Raw genomic sequence first — 19954 nt, forward strand, 5'->3', positions numbered from 1 at the left:
GTTTTCGTAGGTTGTAGGTTTTATCTATCATTAGCACTATTTGTGACCCTGAAGCACAAAACCAGTCATTTATTGCAATAGTCAACAATGCACTGTATGGGTCAAAATCATTGATTTTTCTTTTATGCCAAAAATTATTAGGAAATTAAGTAAAGATCAAGTTCCATGAGGATATTTTGTAAATTTTCTACCCTAAAACTTAATTTGTGATTAGTAATATGCTTTGCTAAGAATTTAATTTAGACAACTTTAAAGGCGATTTTCTCAAATGTTTTTTTTTTTTTTTTTTTGCATTCTCAGATTTTCAAATAGTTGTATCTCAGCCGAATTTTGTCCTGTCCTAACAAAACATACATCAATGGAAAGCTTATTTATTCAATTGAATTTCTTCTCTTCCATGTCAGCCTTCGACATGGGTTCACAAGGGTCAGAAATCTCTCAGATTTCATCAGAAATATCTTAATTTGTGCTACACAAAAGAGATTAAGTCTTTGAAAGAACATGAAGGTCAGTTTGATCATTTTGTTTGTCATTTAAAGAGACTGAATTGCTTCAGCGATTTTCTTGATGTATAAATCTCAATTTTAAAAAAGTTGACCTTTATGACTGGTTTTGTGGTCCAGAGTCACATATAGTTTAATACATCTTCAGTGTTATTATTACAAAAACTTAAGTTGCAAGAGCATTTTTTATTTTTTATTTTGCTTTTGCAGTGTGCTTTAAAACTTTATTTTTCTAGCTTTTCTGCTTTTCATGATTCTTAGTCAATTGCATATCACTTTTTCTGCCCCGGATTGTTTTAATTTATTTAAAAATAAATTAAATATGGCATTCATAAATACAAGTTTTTTTTTTCTGATGAGCATTTTTTTTAATTACAATTAATTTTTTTTTTTTTTTCAAGGGGTAGAAAAAAGAAGAAAAGGCCTCAGAATGAGAAACAAAAAAGCCTCATTAAAACAATTAAGTTCTTGAGAAAGTAAATCTTAATGGGTTTGACCATTTTCTTTCCCCTAAAAAAACCTAATGATATTTATAAATTCATAATTCATGATGTTTGTTAAAAAATGCTTTTTACTTTGTAAAAGTATATTTAAAAACTCTTAAAATATTTACAGACACATTAACTTTTCTTAAAAAGTGTTTCAAAGCCATGAAACCATTATAAAAGGCTAGATTATCACACATTTTCCCTTTTCTGTATCATAGCCACTCACGTTCATTGATCGCTCTGAAGTTGGAAAAGTGCCATCAATATTTCTACAAAAGGAAAGGGTCCATCAATATTTTTAAAATGAAGTAAATGATGGCTCATCGTCAGATAAGTATTCTTTGTAATGTACTGAGAAAGTAAATGCACTCATGAACACAAGGTGTCAATGCAATCTGGCTAAAAAAAATTTAAAATCCAAATACTATCTAGACACAAAACGTGGTGTAAAGGGGACCTTTGTGTGTGTGTGTCTTTGTGATTTGAATGTGATAGTGTGATGGATCAGCGTGCGAATAAGGGATTGCGTGGTTGCCAGGGGTACGGCTCTTCTAGCACCTCTCCTCACCCCTTTTCCAAAAAGAGATGGATGACATGGCCCGCAGCACCAATTTGGCGGATGACAAGTTCAAAAGCAGACGGATGAGTGAAGCAGCCCAGGTGGGCTATTTATAGCTTGCCCGCCTTTCATCCCTCTCCATCCTTGGCTCAGTTTTCCCGCTCATTTTTTATTCCGTGAATTATAGCGGCTCTACCGGAGACACTCTTTCAGAGGTAACAAGACTGGTTTATTCGTCACGGACTCCATGCAGACTCAGGTGTGTGTGTGTGTGTGTGTGAAGACCTTGTGATGAAAGCCTGATCAGGTTTTTACAGTTCTTCTGCTTTCTCATAACAAAGTTAACAGCCTCAGATACAGTAGCTCCACTTCTGAAATGTATTGTTTTTCAGCTCTGCTGAGATTTCTGTGTGCATAATCATATCCAAATTATGAATTGTGGGGGTTTTGTGAGGTCTGATCATCATAATTAAGACTTCAAACTTATAAAACAAACTGAAAGCATAAGATTTGAAAGGGGGAGTCTTACCTGAGTACTTGTTTTTAAGGTGAACTATATCTTTAAATGAATATTCTGTCATTAATTATTCACCCTTGTGTCGTTTCAAACCTGTAAGACCATCTTCAGAAACAAATTAAGACATTTTAGATGAAATCCGAGAGGTTTCTGACCTGTGGTACTGTCATGAATGCATGTTGAAGAGAATAAATTAAATAAAGTTGTTATTTTTGTTTTCTTTGCACACAGAATGTATTCTCATAGCTTAAGGTTGAACTACTGATGTTACATGGATTATTTTATAGACGTCCTTACTACCTTTCTGAGCCTTGAATGTGCTATTTGCGTTGCTGTCTATGCAGGGTCAGAAAGCTCTCAGATTTCATCAAAAATATTTTAATTTGTGTTCTGAAGATGAACAAACATCTTACCGGTTTGGAACGTCATGAGGGTAAGTAATTAATGACAACATAAAATTTTTTGGGTGAACTATCCCTTTAAGTACAAGTTGAGTTGAGGTCAAAAGTTTACATCCCCCTTTCAAAATCTGCAAAATGGAAAGTATTTTACTACAATAAGAGGGATCATGCAAAATGCATGTTGTTGATTATTTAGTACTGACCCGAATAAGATATTTCACATAAAAGATGTTTACATACAGTCCACAAGAGAAAATAATAGTTAAATTTATTAAAATTACTCCATTCAAAAGTTTACATCCCCTTGATTCTGAATACTGTGTTGTTACCTGAATGATCCATGGCTGTTTCTTTTGTTTAGTGATTGTTCATGAGTCCCTTGTTTGTCCTGAACAGTTTAACTAGCTGCTACTCTTCAGAAAAATTCTTCAGGTCCTACAAATTCTTTGGTTTTCCAGCATTTTCCAGCATATTTGAACCCTTTCCAGCAATGACTATGATTTTGAGACCCACACTGGGGGGTAAAAACTTCTGGGAAACACATAACTATCTTCTGTAGCCTCTGAAGGGCAGTACTAAATGAAAAAATATTATATTTAGGCAAAATAAGAAAAAACGTACACATTCTGTTTAAAAGTTTTCACCCCACAGCTTTTAATGCATGTTTGCAAAGCATGTGGCGATACGGTGCTGTGAGTATTTAAGACATACTGCTGCTGCACAAATAGCATGAAATATTCCATAGCAGATTTATACAGGTGGAGCTGGGGAAGGTGGAAGCTGCAAGCTGCAAGCTCATTGGTTGCGTATGCAACATGAACCAATCAGCTTGTGCCAAGTCGTATAACTCTGTGACATCATCAGTTATGTTAACAACCCATCAGCCTGCGTCATCTAGAGTTTCATGGTAGAACTAGGTATATTAAAAATGTATTTTAATATGTAGAAACTAGACTTATCCAGAACTAATATATGCTTTAAAAGTATTGTTCAATGTTCAAGATACTTACTGTATTAACAAATTGAACTTTAATATAAAACGTTACTGAAAAATGTCTAAAATCATCAGAATCACTATATAATTCTCACACTCCTCATATCTGAAGCTGAAATTAGTGTTTTATACCTCTTGTATGCCAGAATGATGTAAAATCCAATCAATGTGTGATGTTTCTCTTGGAGACAATAAAATTCTGAATACCAAAATCTGCTAATAAAACTTCTGAATCCTTTGTGCATCATTAGTATAAACACACACACACACACACACACACATACACTGACTATGAGAACTCAGTGGAGGCACTATTACTGGATTAGAGAGAAATATGGCATCTGCATCTGTCTTGCCCAAGGCCTGGTTGACTAATTGTCCTCTGCACTCAGGTCTGTAGGTGGAATGAAGTGTCAAACTGGAGCTTGTCTATAAATATATATGGCGTGTGTCTGTGTGCATAATTTAGTGGGATTACGTGTGTGTATGTTTAGCTCAGAGCTGAAAGAAAGGGCAATAAGTCTCTCATTTGACAATTGTTTGTGTTTCCTTCCTCATGCGAGTGTGTGTTTGCATGCACGGCCTTTTCTCCAGGACTACAAATACAATCAATGGAACTGACTGAGACTGAGTCAGATCTGTATTTATAAAAATGCTTCTTTTTTTTAATTGAGAGGCATTCAGCGTGTGGGTGTACAAATAACAAGTCTGCTTCTACATGTTTGCGGGTGAGCAAGGGTGAATCTCACAAAATCTGTCAAGGACGTGTCCGGGTCATGATAGGGATGGTTTACAGTCAGAAGGGATGAGAAGCATCCTTGCGTTGGTGGTTTTGATCTGTTCTTTTTGATCTGGATCTCCTTCAGGGGACCCCCAGGCTGGTCAGAGCCAAAGGCAATTTAATATGATGGGCAGTCCCTGTTTGCAATAATGAGAATCATCACTGGGAATGATGAGAAAAAAGATACAGTGCAGATACATTGCAGAGTCTGAGGAGGAATATATTAAAGAAAGAAAAAAGGTCATTAAAATTTTTTTATTGTTATAATTGCAGCATGTTTCTCTACTGTAACTTTATTTCTCCCAGTTAATCCTTACTTCACTTCAAGTTTTAGTGAGTAAAATCAAGTTGCACCCTGTAAAAAACACGTGTTTCAACTTAAAAAGTTCAGTTCCTGCCTTAAAATTTAAATTTTAAAGTTAAATCAGCTTAAAAGTACAAGTGATTTCAACTCAACTACAATTAAGTGAGTTGAAATTACTGTATTTTTGAGTTAATTTAACTTAAAAAGTTAAGGCAGCTACTAAACTTTAAGTTTTTAAGTTGAAACTGGTGAAAACGTTTAGGACTTTATTATTTTTTTTATCACATTAGAATTTATGCGATGGTTTTCCACAGGAAATGATGACAGAATTTTAATTATTTTCTTTTCGAAATTTTTTCTCTTTTAATGAGGAAAATCATGTTGCACCCTCTAAAAAACGTTTCAACTTAAAAAGTTCATTTCCTGTCTTCAAATTTTGAGTTAAATCAGCTTAAAGTACAAGTAATTTCAACTCAACTACAATTAAGTGAGTTGAAATTACTTTGCTTTTCGCAATTTTTCTCTTCCGATTTTAGGGTGAAATAAGACTTTTTAGTGAAACCCACAAAAGTATCTGTGTGTTTATGTTTGTGTGTCAGCTAGACAGACAGCTACAGATATGTCATGGTGAGAAGGTCAGTTAGCACAGATTGAAGCAGAGGTCATTTTTACCCTCACTGCTGGATCCCCTGTCAGACACACCTGAGCAGCGCTAAGCATTCCCTCAATGTACCGTCGACATTTTCTGAAACGTTATTGCAGCATTATGCCGCTTGACATCAGCGCCACACTGTGACCTCCGCTAGTGCCTCAATGATGTTATATCTATTCATGTTCTGCCATCATACCTGCTTGCTTTCTCCCACACAGTGTTATTGCACATTGGCCTTTGCCATTTGATGAGGAGTTTTCCTTTGTGATAATGTCAGGGACAGCTCATTGATTTGACCTCGCTCGCTTGCCATATGCTCAAATAGCTTCCCTCGGAAATAGAGAAATGAAAGAATGAAGCCATTTCTCACATTCAGCCACCTTTCTGTAGCTGCCCTGTTATAGTCTCAAGGTTAAATTATACAAGTATATTATATGACTGATTATATAGATACAAAATCGCACATTCAGGAGAACGGCAGATGGAAAGGTGGCCTCAGAGTCAAGCGCATTTGTGTGAATCATGAATGTGTTACGGAAGTGTAACTGTAGTGGTCATAGAACATTAAATATTGCATGACAGTGGACATGTGTTAATGTACTCGAATGCTCGTACGAGCACCTGCTGCAGGTACTTAGTGCCACTAATGTGATCTCATCTTCATGTGGACTCTGGATTCCCCAGATCGTTTTCTCAGATCATTAGCGTTGGCCTTATTATCTCATCCAAACCTCATCCTAGCTATTTCCTTTGAACTTCAAGGCACAAAATGTGTTCTGACGCACTGATTGAACCCCTTTTGCTTACTTTATATCCTGTTCATTCATGTTGCAGAGGTAGTGTGCACATTAGCAGTTATTAACCTATTGGTAGCTGTATGCCAAATCAAATTAGCCACTAATTTAAGCATTAATTTTCTATTTCTAAAACGAGGGAAAACAAATAAGTGAATTTGAATGGTCATTTGCATTCTGCCAAAATTCATGAAGGCTTTGTATTGGAGTTTTAGTTCCGCCAGTGTGAATTCCATGTGGACCATCTGTTGCATGTGCACAATATTGAGAAAAGGTTGAAAATATTCTACTGAGAGAGGCAAGGGAGCTCCCTCGGTTCAGCCCGGCAGGTCATTAGCATCCACACATAATAGCAGCTATGTGAGAATAATTATGCTGATTAGCACTTAGTCACGACGTAAGTCCTATTGGACCGAAAGCAGAAAAATAAATACGTAAACACATTAAAATCTCTTCAGGAAACAGCAAAATCACATAAAACAAACATCCAGAGCTTCAATTGCGGCTGGAAATGGTGCAGTTATTATTTCCAGTAGTTAATGCTGCTTTTTTATTTTGCATAGAAAGAGAACTGAGAATGGGAGCTGCCAGTGTTCTGTGATGATGGCCCAAAGGCGATTTTAGCTACGCAAATGTGGTTTTGTGCATCATTGGATTTCAAAATGTGCCAATGCAATTTTTAAAGGAAACCCTGGGTGTTAAAACTTGTATAGCTTAATATAACATTAACAATGTTTCTTACTGAAATGTCTAGTAGAAAAACACAAAAGATTTACGTTATTTAAAAAAATCCACATGGTGTTATACATATTTTGGACTATAGGGGACGTTTTTATTTTGATTATGTAAAATGGTTGTATTTGGTGAGCTACTGGCGCTACCTATTGCTATTTTTACTGTAAAACAACTCGATAAATAAAATACTAATACGATGACAACAGCTACTGAAAGAGCTTACAGGTGGTGATGGATATAAGTAGGGATGCACCGATACGAATCGGCCGATCATGCTTGCGCGTTTTGTCAGTAAAGCCGGTTCTGTAATCAGCGGTAAATGCCATCAGGTGCGTGATTTCACGTTGAGCCATATATACTACACACAGCCGTTGTTTATCGACGAGCTGCGCAAATCAATGTTCATTATCAGTGTGAATGTGCGCAGCTCGTCAGTGAACAACGGCTGTGTGTAGTATATACGGCTCAACGTGAAATCACGCACCTGATGGCATTTACCGCTGATTACAGAACCGGCTTTACTGACAAAACGCGCAAGTGATCGGCCGATACGGATCGGTGCATCCCTAGATATAAGCGTAAGTTTAAACCAAATGCCGTACCATCGATTTTCCCCACAAAGAGTCTTAACACCTCAGGATAAAATCCACACTGAGAAACTCGGAGGGTCGACATGTTTACATCCTGCAAGGATGGCATCTAGCGTTACTTATGTCTGCCATTTATAAGCTCTTTCAGTAGCTGTGGTCGACTAAAAGCCTTAAAGGCATTAGGGCTAAAGTGGAGAGAACAAAGACGCTGGTCTTTAGGAAGTTTTACTCGTCCACAGGCCTCTTCCCGTTCTTTTCTTCTATTCTTATTGCTAGGAAAGCAGTGAAGACTTGCATTGCTTCTCTTGTTTTCCTTCGACTGAAAATTACAACCAAAAGCTGCACATTGTGGCATCATATCAGTATTTTATGTTGTATTGCAGTATAAATAGCAACAGGTAAGCCCGGTAGCTCACAGAGTGCATAATGGTGCCCCCTATAGTCCAAAATATGTATAAAATAATGTGGACATAAATCTTTCATGGGTTTTCTACTACATATTTCAGTAAGAGACATCATTTATGTTATATTAAGCCATACAAATCTTACCCAGGGTTACCCAGAGTTCCCTTTAAAATAAAGAGCTTTTTTGCTACCGTAGCTATCACGCAAGCAAAGGATAAGTTAGCTCATGTAAAGTCTACTTACATCCCAAAACTAATAAGCAGCCTGCCAGAGTTTTGAGCAAAGAAGATTTCACTGTTGTTTATCGTCTTGGCGTACATTAGCATCTCGACCTCTCTTCTCCTCTATCGATCATTTACTCTGAGCGGGTCACAGTAGGGGAATGAGATTGCTCTAATTGATTGGGTTATGAGTGTATCATGTTTGCCCATGATGGCTCATTCACCCTCCTTTATTCCAATGGCAGCGCATCCCAACCTACCCGCGTTCCTCGTTTTTACCATCAGTGATGACCTTGCTTCGTTCCTCCTCCATATCTCATCGCATTTCACACGCTGTTCCCCGAGCCATGACACAAACGGCATCACCAGTCACAGCACTCGGCGGTGTAAAAATGGCCGATCTGTCCACATAATGATCATTAAGTGTGATTTTCTCTGGTAATCGAACACCTTGAGCTTCGCCGCCGTCGAGTATTTTTTTCTTGGACACAAAAGTGAGCTCAGAGCTTTATCTCTGATTGATCTGCTGTGAGTCAGTGGAGCAAGAGACCATTCTGTGGGTTTCTAAGAAAAGATAAAAGACCCTTATCATCTCTTTCGCTCGCTCTCCTTTACTTGTATCCCTCAACGAGAAGTTGCATTTGAATACCAGGAGAACATCTTTCATTATCAGGTCAAGGACTTTGTACCTGCTTGTGCTAAGAGCTTGGGAGATGAAAGCATTGGTTGATGCGATAAACTCTTTGAATCTGTCTCGCCTTTAGCCATGCTCAAACTGGGGACATCTCTGATACGAGACTGAATGAGCTTGTCTGTCCGCAAAATTGTATGTGTGTTATAGAGGTCGAGAGAGTGAAAAGAGGTAGGATGGTAAGATGGGATAAAACAGATTGTTGAGCATTCATGGGAGGGATGAGGAAAGCATAGACAGAATTATTGATGAGGGAGGAGGGGGTCTCGTGTGAAGCTTCCAACCGTCTCGGCTTAAAGCATTCACAAAAGCCTTTCATGAAACCCTCAGTTGTGAGATTTCACCTACAGTGCTGCGCCCGGCCGCGAGAGAGGAGAATGAGTTCTTAGGAGTGCCGCTTGTGCATAACAAACACGACCTGCTTATTTTGCTTCCTTCGCTTAGATGAGTTGCATGAGACTTTATGAGTGGGATTAAGGTGGGCATGTTGGTTTAATCTGACCAATTGCATCTGTCCACCACAAAAGCATCTTCATCTGGTGGTCATTAAAACTTCAACAACTAGGTGATAAGAGCAATCCTACGTACACTCTTAAAAATAAAGGTGCTTTAAAAGGTTCTTTACAGTGATGCCATGTAAGAACCATTTTTGGTTCCTCAAAGAACCATTCAGTCAAAGGTTCTGTAAAGAACCATCTCTTTCATACTTCTGTATAATCTAAAGAGCCTTTTGTGAATCAGAAAGGTTCTTTGGAATGTTAAAGATTCTTTATGGAACCATTTAGAAAAAAAAGGTTCTTCTGTGGCTTTGTGAAGCACCTTTATTTTTAAGAGTGTAAGTTAGACCATGCCCTTTTTACAGCTTTCTAAGGCCAGTTTGTGTCTAGTTTAGTCTAGATTAAGTGAGTGTGTACATAACACTGTGTTCAACTAAAAACATAATGCTTTTTATGTTTTGGCCATTCATTTACACAACAATGGTGTTTTGGAGGCCTGAAAATGCAAGCTTTTGAAAATGGGTTTCGAAGTGCATGTTTTTAAAAATAATACTGTTATTGTCTATGTGTAAACTATGGAAATATTATGAATTTAGTCTATAGGAATGCATATGTGTCAAAGTAACATCACCAACTACTGGCCTGGCATATATGCATAATACAGTGTTTTTATTTGTTTTTGCAGATCCGTGTGAACAGGAATCATTTTGACGTGCAAGGAAAAACTTTCAAGTTTTAGTACAATCATTGTGTAAGCATACTCTAATCTAGAACTCTCACAAATTATATTTGTATAGTTTCTAATATTTGTGAATACTGTGTGAATTATATTTACGGTTTTAGAGCTTTTAAAATAGTCACGTACAAACACTACAGGACAATAAAACATGGAAAGTGATTGCATTTCTGTCACATGCAACTGTGAATAAGAGTTAGAGCCCAGGCAAGCTTAGTTAAACGGAACGCTCTCGTCATTAACTCAGTCTCTCAATATTCTAATGAGTGCCGCATTCGTTAGACTTGATAAGCATATTTCATCTCCAATCAGTCCAGAGCTTCATGAAGCAAGAGCTATTAAGTCAGTGAGCTCTACGTTTTTAATCTCACTGTCTCATTCCGTCCATCCAGCCTTCTCCTCTCATTTCACATAACGCTAGAGCCGGAGAGTAGAGATATGGACTCATAAAGAAAGTGTGGAAAAAATAGAGGGCTTTACAGCTTTCATTGTCATATGAGGAGTCTTTCTTTTATCCTCTCTGTCTCTCTCATTGGATTTCATCCACCCCCTGTAATCTGTAGGACTGTGTTTGGTTGTACATGCTTTCACAGCTGTTTACTTTCAGACAGTGGGTGTCTTTTCATGACCCGTTTCCTCTGCCGGCTGATTGGATCGTAATTGCACTGTGGCCGTCAAGGTGCTCTCAAAGTTTCTTGGAGAAGCAGCGTGAGAGTGAGTTTAATTAGCTATAGTTCGAGGACAAAACTGTCCTCAGAAGTTAGTTCAGTCAGACAAAACCTTTCTTTGGAGACATGTTCAAAAGTAAAAATGATTTCAAACTAAATATTTATAAAGTTACAATAAATAGTGACATTGAAAGAGATGAAGTCACATTTATGAGGTTTAAAGTTACTTACAAGAAAAAAGTTTGCAATTGTGGGAAATAGTCACAATTCTTAAAAAAAAGTTGCATTTATGAGATATATTTGCAATGATGAAATAAAGCGATTTACGAAAGACAAAATTGTGAACTATAAACTACTCACTACTTGCAGTATTTACGAGAAACAAAGTCACAATTAGGAGAGATAGTTGCAGTTGTGAGTTATTCTAAAATTTCTAAAAAATTCTAAAAAAAAAGTTGCATTGACAGAAGATGGTCGCATTTGTGATAATTTTGTCTTACATTAAAAAATTTACATTTGTAAAAGTCACAACTGTGAGAGATTGTTGCTAGGAAGTCTAGGAAATTAAGTTGCATTTATAAGAATATGTGATAATTTTTCAATTTAAGGAGAAATAGATACATTTATGAGAAACAAAGTTGCAATTTTGAAAAAGGCAGCATTTACAAGAAATTAAATGTAAAGAAAAAAATGTACTTGTTAGAGAATTCACAGTTAAAAGTTGCGGAAAGTGAAAGTCACAACTGTAAGAGATTGTTGAAATTACAAGAAATAGATGCATTTATGAGAAACAAAGTCAGAATTTTGAGAGATAGTTGCAATTTTAAAAAAGTTGCATTTACTAGAAATGGTCTCATTTGTGATCATTTTGCAATTACGAGAAATAGATGCACTTACGTGGAAAAAAGTCGCAGTTGTGTGAGAAAGTCGCAACTGTTAAAGATCGTTACAATAAAAAAATAAGTTGCATTTACAAGAAATAGTTTTGTATTTATGAGAAACAAAGTCACAATTATAAGAGATAGTTGCAATTTTAAAAAAGCTGAATTTACAGCACATAGATGCAATAGATGAAATATATGCATTTATGTGAAAGTCGCAACTGTGAGAGATTATCTTAATTCTTAGAAATTTACAAGAAATTGTTGCATTTGTGATAATTTTGCATTTACGAGAAATAAATGCATTTACAAGAAACAGAATTTTGAGAGAAAGTCACAGTTGTGAAAGTCGTAATTATGACAGGTAGTCGCAATTCTAAAAAAAGTTGCATTTACAGGAAATGGTCGCATTTGTAATAATTTTGCAATTGGGAGAAATTGATGCATTTACGTGAAAGTCGCAACTGTGAGAGATTGACGTAATACTAAGAAATTAAGTTGCATTTACAAGAAATAGTTGCATTTGTGATCATTTTGCATTTACGAGAAATAGATGCATTTACAAGACACAAAGTCACAATTTTGAGAAAGTCGCAATTTTACATCTGTGTGTTTGTGATTGCTGTATATCGGGCTCCAGTGAAGTGCTTGTGATGATCTAAACTGCAATAATTTGCTCAGTTTTCTGTGTGTGTAAGAGTGGCCAGTGCAGGTCGACTGGGTTAATAGGGTTGCTGTCATACGTAACAGCACTGGACAGTGAGCAGCAAAGAAATGACAAACGCAGAGAGCAAATTAGAGTCCTTGCTGTCCCCTCTAGTTTGCTTCGCACACACACACACCTGACACAGTGCAAGGTCAATGTCTTTTATTACGTTCAGGCTGGCCGTGAAGCATCTGAATGCGACACTAGAGAGCACACACACTTTGCAAATAACAGCTTAGCGTGCGGATTTGGATTAGCAGCTAGTGGCCGACATATTCATCATGTACACAAATCTAATTATGAGGGTAATTGCCTACAAGGGACTTTATTGGTCTCTTATAATGAGTCTATTGTCTGTCGGTGCAGGGGATCACAAAGCTCTCTATTGATCAGTCATGAATACCGCTATAGCTCATGCAACCATTAATATGGATATTTTTCAGGGGCCTGAATGACTGGGCCAGTGCCGTCGATAGTGTCAACCATGGTACAAAGCTAAAATGAGAGCCTCTTAACTCTTTGCATGTCTTGTCTTTCTCCCTTTCTCTCTCGCTGGCATATTTAATTACAGGCGTTTAATTGGAGAAGTCGACTCGGTGCCGTCCATAATTATGGCTCAGTCTTTCGAGGCTTTGTCGCATCGGGCCCCTTGAGCTCATATTCTCATTGCCATAATTCAATTAGATCCTTCACTTAGAGCACGGAAGCCTCTCAGCACCGTCACGGCACACTATTCACAGCTTTTATAAATGCACAGCTCTGTTTTTTCTTTTAATTCTTATAAATCACAGCCTATGTCCATTGAGAAGAGATATGTGTAGGCGGAAATAAATGCACCGCTCTATTTTGTATTTAAAAAGACTGCACTGACCCTTGAAGCACATATCCATATCCATGATGTCTATTCAGTATATACTTTCTCATCTTAAAGTGAAAGGGATATTTTGAAGAATGTTTGTCAATGGGGTCCAAAGCAACCCTGTTGGACCCCATTGACTTTCATTGTATGGACAAAACAGTCATATAGGTTTGTGATGGATAAACAAGTCAGGCAGTTAATCTTCTTGTAATTGCAAATCTATATAGCATAAATACAACAATTTCTCATAAATGTAACTTTAATTCTTAAAATTGCGCCAATCTCTTACAATTTTGACTGTTTCTTGTAAACATGAATTTCTTGTAATTGCAAATCAATATAGCATAAATACAACTATTTCTCGTAAATGTAACTTTGTGTCTGAGAATTTCGCCAATTTTTCACAATGTAGTTCTTGTAGTTTTAGCTTTCTTGTAATTGCAAATCTATATAGCATAAATGCAAGTATTTCTTGTAAATGTAACTATTTCTTAAAATTGTGCAAATCTCTCACAATTTTAACTTTTTCTTGTAATTTTAGCTCTTAGAAATTTGACCTACTTGTAATTGCAAATCTATATTGCATACTGTAAATACAACTATTTCTCATAAATGTAACTTTATTTTTTTTTTAGAATTGCACTAATCTCTTACAACTTTGACTGTTTCTTGTAGTTTTAGCTTTTTTGTAAATGTGATTTTCTTGTAATTGCAAATCTATATAGCACACATACATCTACTTGTAAATAGAACATTATTTCTTAGAATTCTGCAAATCTCTCACAATTTTGACTTTTTCTTGTAATTAGGCTTTCTTATAAATGTGACCTACTTGTAATTGCAAACTGTAAATACAACTATTTCTCTTAAATATGACTTTATTTCTTAGAATTGCGTAAATCTTTTACATTTTTAACTTTTTCTTGTAATTTTAGCTTTCTTGTAATTGCAAATCTTTATAGCATAAATATAACTTCATTTCTGAGAATTGTACAAATCTCAAATTTTGACAACAAATTTTGATTGTTTCTTGTAATTTTGGCTTTCTTGTGAATGTGACTTTCTTGTAATTGCAAATCTATGTAGCATAAATACAACAATTTCTCATAAATGTTATTTTATTTCTTAGAATTGCACTTTCTTGTAATTGCAAATCTATGTAGCATAAATACAACTATTTCTCGTAAATGTAACTATTTCTTCGAATTACGCAAATCTCTCACAATTTTGACTGTTTCTCATAATTTTAGTTTTCTTGTAAATGTGACTTTCTTGTAATTGCAAATCTCTATACCATAAATACAACTATCCTTATAATTGTAACTTTATTTCTTAGAATTGCACCAATCTCTCACAATTTTGACTGTTTTTCATAATTAAGTGATAAGTGAACATGAGGACAAGTGAATGATGACTATTTTTGGGTGCTCTGTGCCTTTAGGAGATTTTCACTGTTGTTATTCAGTTGTTTGTACACAAATATAAAACTTCAGCTACTTAAAATGGAGCACAGTGTATCCCAGTTGAGGATTTGAATATGTATGCGTGCTTGCTGGGTAACTCTAGACTGTTTTACATTCAGGTACGGTGTAGCTAATGTAGTCACAATGCTTTTGAGGGCAAATAGTCAGACCTGATTTTTCAACAAATGAAAGATGGAGGTCTTGGCTCATGTTGATGCCCTGGAACATTTTATATCACTTCGGAGGTTAAAATTCTGGTCATAGCAAAGCCATTGTGATGAAAAATCTGTGATGACAGAAAAAATACTGTGGCGGTGCTTTGACATTTCAGCCTATCATGGCGTGATACTGGATGGTAGCAATATTTGCAGTATTTGCATGATACTTCCTTGCTAAATTCTTCATTTGTAAAGCACTTAACATGTAATAAACATGGTAATATAATGGGACAAGTGCAACTAGCAAACATCACCATCAAAATGTTAATGTGGTGTCATTGCATTGACAGCTTTTGGATTGATGAGACAACCCAGGATGGTGTTATCTCCATTCTGTTGACTAATGACAGATCGTCTCCCGAATGCCAGTGATGGAGATGGTTTGTCATCCATTGGCCTGCTTTAAAAAGATGAAGAGGAGGTGGTACAACAGAAGGGGAGTTTGCGTGTTTGTTGGAACAAGAATGAAATCGTGCCAGTACTGTGTGTTCCCAAGACAGCATGTTCACATGAATGCCATTTTCAGGATAACATTGTGTGGAATATGAGCGTTTTGGATCACTGTTGTGGTTATTATTTTAATGTAATTTTAAGTTAAGAGTTAGAGAAGTAGGTCAGAGAACTTGATCTTGTAGCATGAAACTCAGCCCACACATACATGCAGCTCTTCCCACCACATGCGAACAGTCATTTTTTAACATCGAGTTAAAAGTTTGAGGATGTTCAGGCTTTATGAGGAAAAAAGCCTGGGGTCAAATATAAAAGAAAAAGAGCTTTTCACAAATTGGAGGGTGAACGGTTTGCCCCGTGCAGTATGATTCTCTAGTGCCCCCTAGTGCTGCCATCTGTGTCTTTTTACCAAACAAAACGACCTGAGCTGGTAAAAATGAAGGAGAGGTGTGTTGCTGACAGAAGCAAAAATTTAAATCCTGCTTGTAAAGATTGCAAATATTTCTGTAGTCTCAAGGTCAATGACTTGGCATTTTTTTGGCCTGAAACTATACAATTCAGAAATACAGTACAAAGCAATGATTTTAATACACATATTCTATGATGCACACATTTTTAATTAATATGTGTGGGGGATTTGAAATGAGGCGGAAAAAACTATTACTGAAAACGTCTGTTTTTTTTTTTCATTGTTTGATTTGTCACTGAACCACTGCAACTGACCCATATCATATATGTTCTGACTCTACATTTTTTCTCTCTCTATGTGTTACAGATACGGAGATATGGTTCCTAAGACCATCATGGGGAAGATCTTTGGCTCTATTTGTTCCCTGAGTGGCGTGTTGGTGATCGCTCTTCCCGTTCCCGTCATCGTCTCCAACTTCAGTCGGATCTACCATCAGAGTCAGCGTGCGGAGAAGCGGCGTGCCCAAAAGGTACCCTAGATGGCCCACCCACAGCGGTCCACAGCCTTTGATCTCACAGAGATATACAGAGTTGGGCTCAAATGTAGATGTTCTCTCGAAATACAAGCAGGTCTGGCTGTGGCAAAGAGATTAGACCCTGACAGGACCATGTACACACAAACACAGAAAAATGACGCTGGGATAGTATTTAATACAACTTGGCACAATGTGCTTGTGACCCAGATGTCTGCACGCTGAGTGGTGTGTGTGTGTCTCAGTGGTATGTTAACTGCTGGTCTCTGTGGAACCATCATTTTTAGTGCATGCCCAGATCACATCCCGTACTTCAACACAGCAGACAGAAACACAAACATACAGAAACAAGACACACAGGCAGAGAAACGTTGAGAACGGCAGATATAAAAAACGAAGGATGAGAGTGAGTCACAATAGAACAAAGGAGAAACGGCCACATACACACTGAGGTTTTGGGTGTATTTAAAGGAATAGTTCACTCAAAAATGAACATTAGATGACAGTTTACTCACTCTCGGGTGATACAAGATGTAAATGAGTTTGTTTCTTCATCAGATTTGGAGAAATTCAGCATTACATCACCTGCTCACCAGTGGATGCTCTGCAGTGAATGGGTGCCGTCAGAATGAGAGTCCAAACAGCTGATTAAAACATCACAATAATCCACAAGCAACCCAATCCATCATTTAACGTCTTGTGAAGTGAAAAGCTGTGTTTTTGTAAGAAAACAAATCCATTGTTAAAGGAGTAGTTCACTTCCAGAACAAAAATTTACAAATAATGTACTCACCCCCTTGTCATCCAAAATGTTCATGCCTTTCTTTCTTCAGCCGTAAAGAAAATGTTGTTTGAGGAAAACATTTCAGGATTTCTCTTCATATAATAGACTTCTATGGTGCCCCCAAGTTTGAACTTCCAAAATACAGTTTAAATGCAGTTTCAAATGCCTCTTAATGGGTCTTATCCATCTCTTATCTCTTATCAATTGGTTATTTTGTTTAAAAAAAAAAAAAAAATTATAATACAATTTATATACTTTTTAACTGCAAATGCTCATCTTGTCTAGCTCTGCCTGAACTCTGTTTGTTCCAGTTCAAGACAGGGTATGGCGAAAAACTCCCATCTCATTTTCTTGTCCCATACATCGCTGCAAAGGTGTTTACAAAGTGAACATGCAAAGAAGATCAAATTCCCCTTTACAAGTTAAAATGATGTAGCGATGTGGGATGATTTTGAAGTTGGAGAAGAAAATAAGATGAGATTTTTTCGACATAGCTAGACAAGATGAGCATTTGATGTTAAAAAGTATATAAATTGTACAATTTTTTAGAAAATAACTGGTTGTTTCACTAGATAAGAAATTTCTGCCTCGGCTATAATTGTTTAGACCCCTTTGAAGCTGCATTTAAACTGTATTTTGTAAGTTCAAACTCGGGGGCACCATAGAAGTCCACTATATGGAGAGAAATCCTGAAATGTTTTCCTCAAAAAACAACATTTGTTTACGACTGAAGAATGAAAAACATGAACATCTTGGATGAGTCTGTAAATCTTTGTTCTGGAAGTGAACTACTCCTTTAAGGCATTTTAACCTGAACCATTTCTTCTGGCCAAAATGCCAATCCATAATCCATAACAACACTTTGTCGCATGAAAAAGTCCATTCAATGATGTCCTCTCTCATCAAAATCCACTGATGTATTTGTTTAAACTAACTTCAGACAGTTTTCACTTGTCCTTATATAGACAAGATGGATATTTAACTGGAAGAGGAATATTGTGGATAAAGGACTTGGATTAAACCATCTTAATGATGGATTTCTTTCTTACAAACATGCAGCTTTTCACTTCACAAGATGTTAACTGATGGATCGGAGTCGAGTGGATTATTGTGATGTTTTTATATACTGTTTGGACTCCCATTCTGACGACACCCATTCACTGCAGAGGGATCTATTGGTGAGCAAGTAATGCTAAATTCTCCAAATCTGTTGTGATGAAAAAACTAACTCATTTATATCTTGGAAAGCTTTCTGAATAAACCATTACTTTAAAAAGTAAATGAAGTAAATGTCTTCAAACTTTGTTGAACCAGTGAGCAAAAGAAGTTTCACTGGGTTTGCTCTTATCGTGACTTTGATGTTTAAATAGACAGCAAGAGAAATTCCGCTACGCTCCAATCAGTGATGATGTAATTTGCATATCCCGATGCTTAGCTTCAGGATTATTTAAAAGAAACGATTCAATTAATTCCGAAACCTCAATTAATCTGATTACTTTCGCAATTAAATTTAAATGTAACTTTTACAGCCCATCTGCACAGCGACTGCCATTATAATCAATGTAGCTGTCCACACACACACACACACACACACACACACACACACACTGCATTTATAGTTGATGCATTAGCCTGCAGTTTTGACGCCTGAATTTATTATGGCAGGAGTGCTGTGATCTGTCATTACATCTGTCGTGAGCATTCCCGCCATAAATCATCATTTCACATTCGTATGGAAAACAGGACTTCTGAACTTGAAATAATTGACAGAGTGGTTTAAACCTTTTCTGGTTAGCAACATCTGTCAGTGTTTACTAAACCACACTCAACTGTCTGTTTATGCTCTTAAAGTGATAGTTCACCCAAAACTAATAATTCTGTCATTAATTACTCACCCTCATGACATTCCAAACCTGTAAGACCTTTGTTCATCTTCAGAACACAAATGATATTTTTGCAGGGTCTATGGAGGGTCAAAGCTCTTGGATTTCATCAAAAATATCTTAATTTGTGGTCTGTAGATGAACTAATTTCTTACGGAATTAGAACAACGTTAGGGTGAGTAATTGACAGAATTGTAATTTTTAGGTGAACTATCCCTTTAAGTCGTTTAATCCAGTTGTGTACATACTACACAGTTATTTGTTAGTCAACAAACCTGACATAACTCTGTGTACAGAACAAAATGAAACACTGATATGAGTAGTCACGATTGTATTTAGCTGCAGTGTGTACGTGGCCAATGAGACCAGGCACAGGAAGAAACAGATGCTGTGTTCTGTAGCCGGTTCTCCTCTGGGGGTGATCAGAATACGCAGACATAGTGACATCACATCATATCTCATTAGATGAGTGTCTCCTCTTAATTTAGCTGTTCGACTCCAGCCACCCCATGGGAGACACAAACAGTTCAGATATCCCACTCCCTCTCTGTGCACATACACACACACAGATAAACAGTACAACCAGTCCACCCAAGAACAACAGTCTGTTTTTTCAGTTAACTAGGGACTGAGAATGAAAGTAGGAGAGGGAGAAGTGAGACAGGACTTCAGGTTAGTAACAATACCAGAATTGCAGTTGTCGATACCAGAACCATTGAAATTGTATGATTTTTTTTAAAGCAAAAACTCTTTTCAAAAAATGTTCGGTAACACTTTACACTAAGGTGTCATTTGATAACATTAGTTAATGTATTATCTAACATGAATTAATAATGAACAATACATTTATTACACTAATTGATTAATGTAAAATGCAGTTCATGTTAGTTCATAGTATGTTAGCAAACAAAACTTTTATTAACTTTTATTAATGCATCAGTAAATGCTGAAATTAACATTAAGATTAATAAATGCTGTAGAAGTGTTGTTCATGTTAACTAATGTAGTTAAATATTTATAGCAGATCTGATATTTTGACACAATTGCAGGTTTTTGATCTGACAATTAACTAAAAACGATTTCGGAGAAATCCTGAAAAAACTCAAATGTCATAATTTAGTAATTTGTCAATATTTTATTTTATTATTTTAATTAATAATAATATTGTTTTATTTAGTTTTTAGTATGTTTTTGCTTTTTTTTTTTTTCTTACCAAGGCTGCATTTATTTGAT

General features: G+C 36.4%; 1 protein-coding gene across 2 annotated transcripts in view; it reads left to right on the forward strand.

The window, feature by feature from the left end:
• The window catches only part of kcnd2 (potassium voltage-gated channel, Shal-related subfamily, member 2), a 145750-nt gene that overhangs the window by 116598 nt on the left and 9198 nt on the right, over positions 1-19954 (forward strand). For both annotated transcript variants that reach the window (XM_073838646.1, XM_073838647.1), the window contains exon 3: positions 15889-16051. In XM_073838646.1, coding sequence (XP_073694747.1) covers positions 15889-16051 — 163 coding nt within the window. The remainder of the gene's footprint in view (positions 1-15888; positions 16052-19954) is intronic.

This window comes from Garra rufa, chromosome 4 (genome assembly GCF_049309525.1).
Source record: "Garra rufa chromosome 4, GarRuf1.0, whole genome shotgun sequence".
Lineage (NCBI taxonomy): Eukaryota > Metazoa > Chordata > Actinopteri > Cypriniformes > Cyprinidae > Garra > Garra rufa.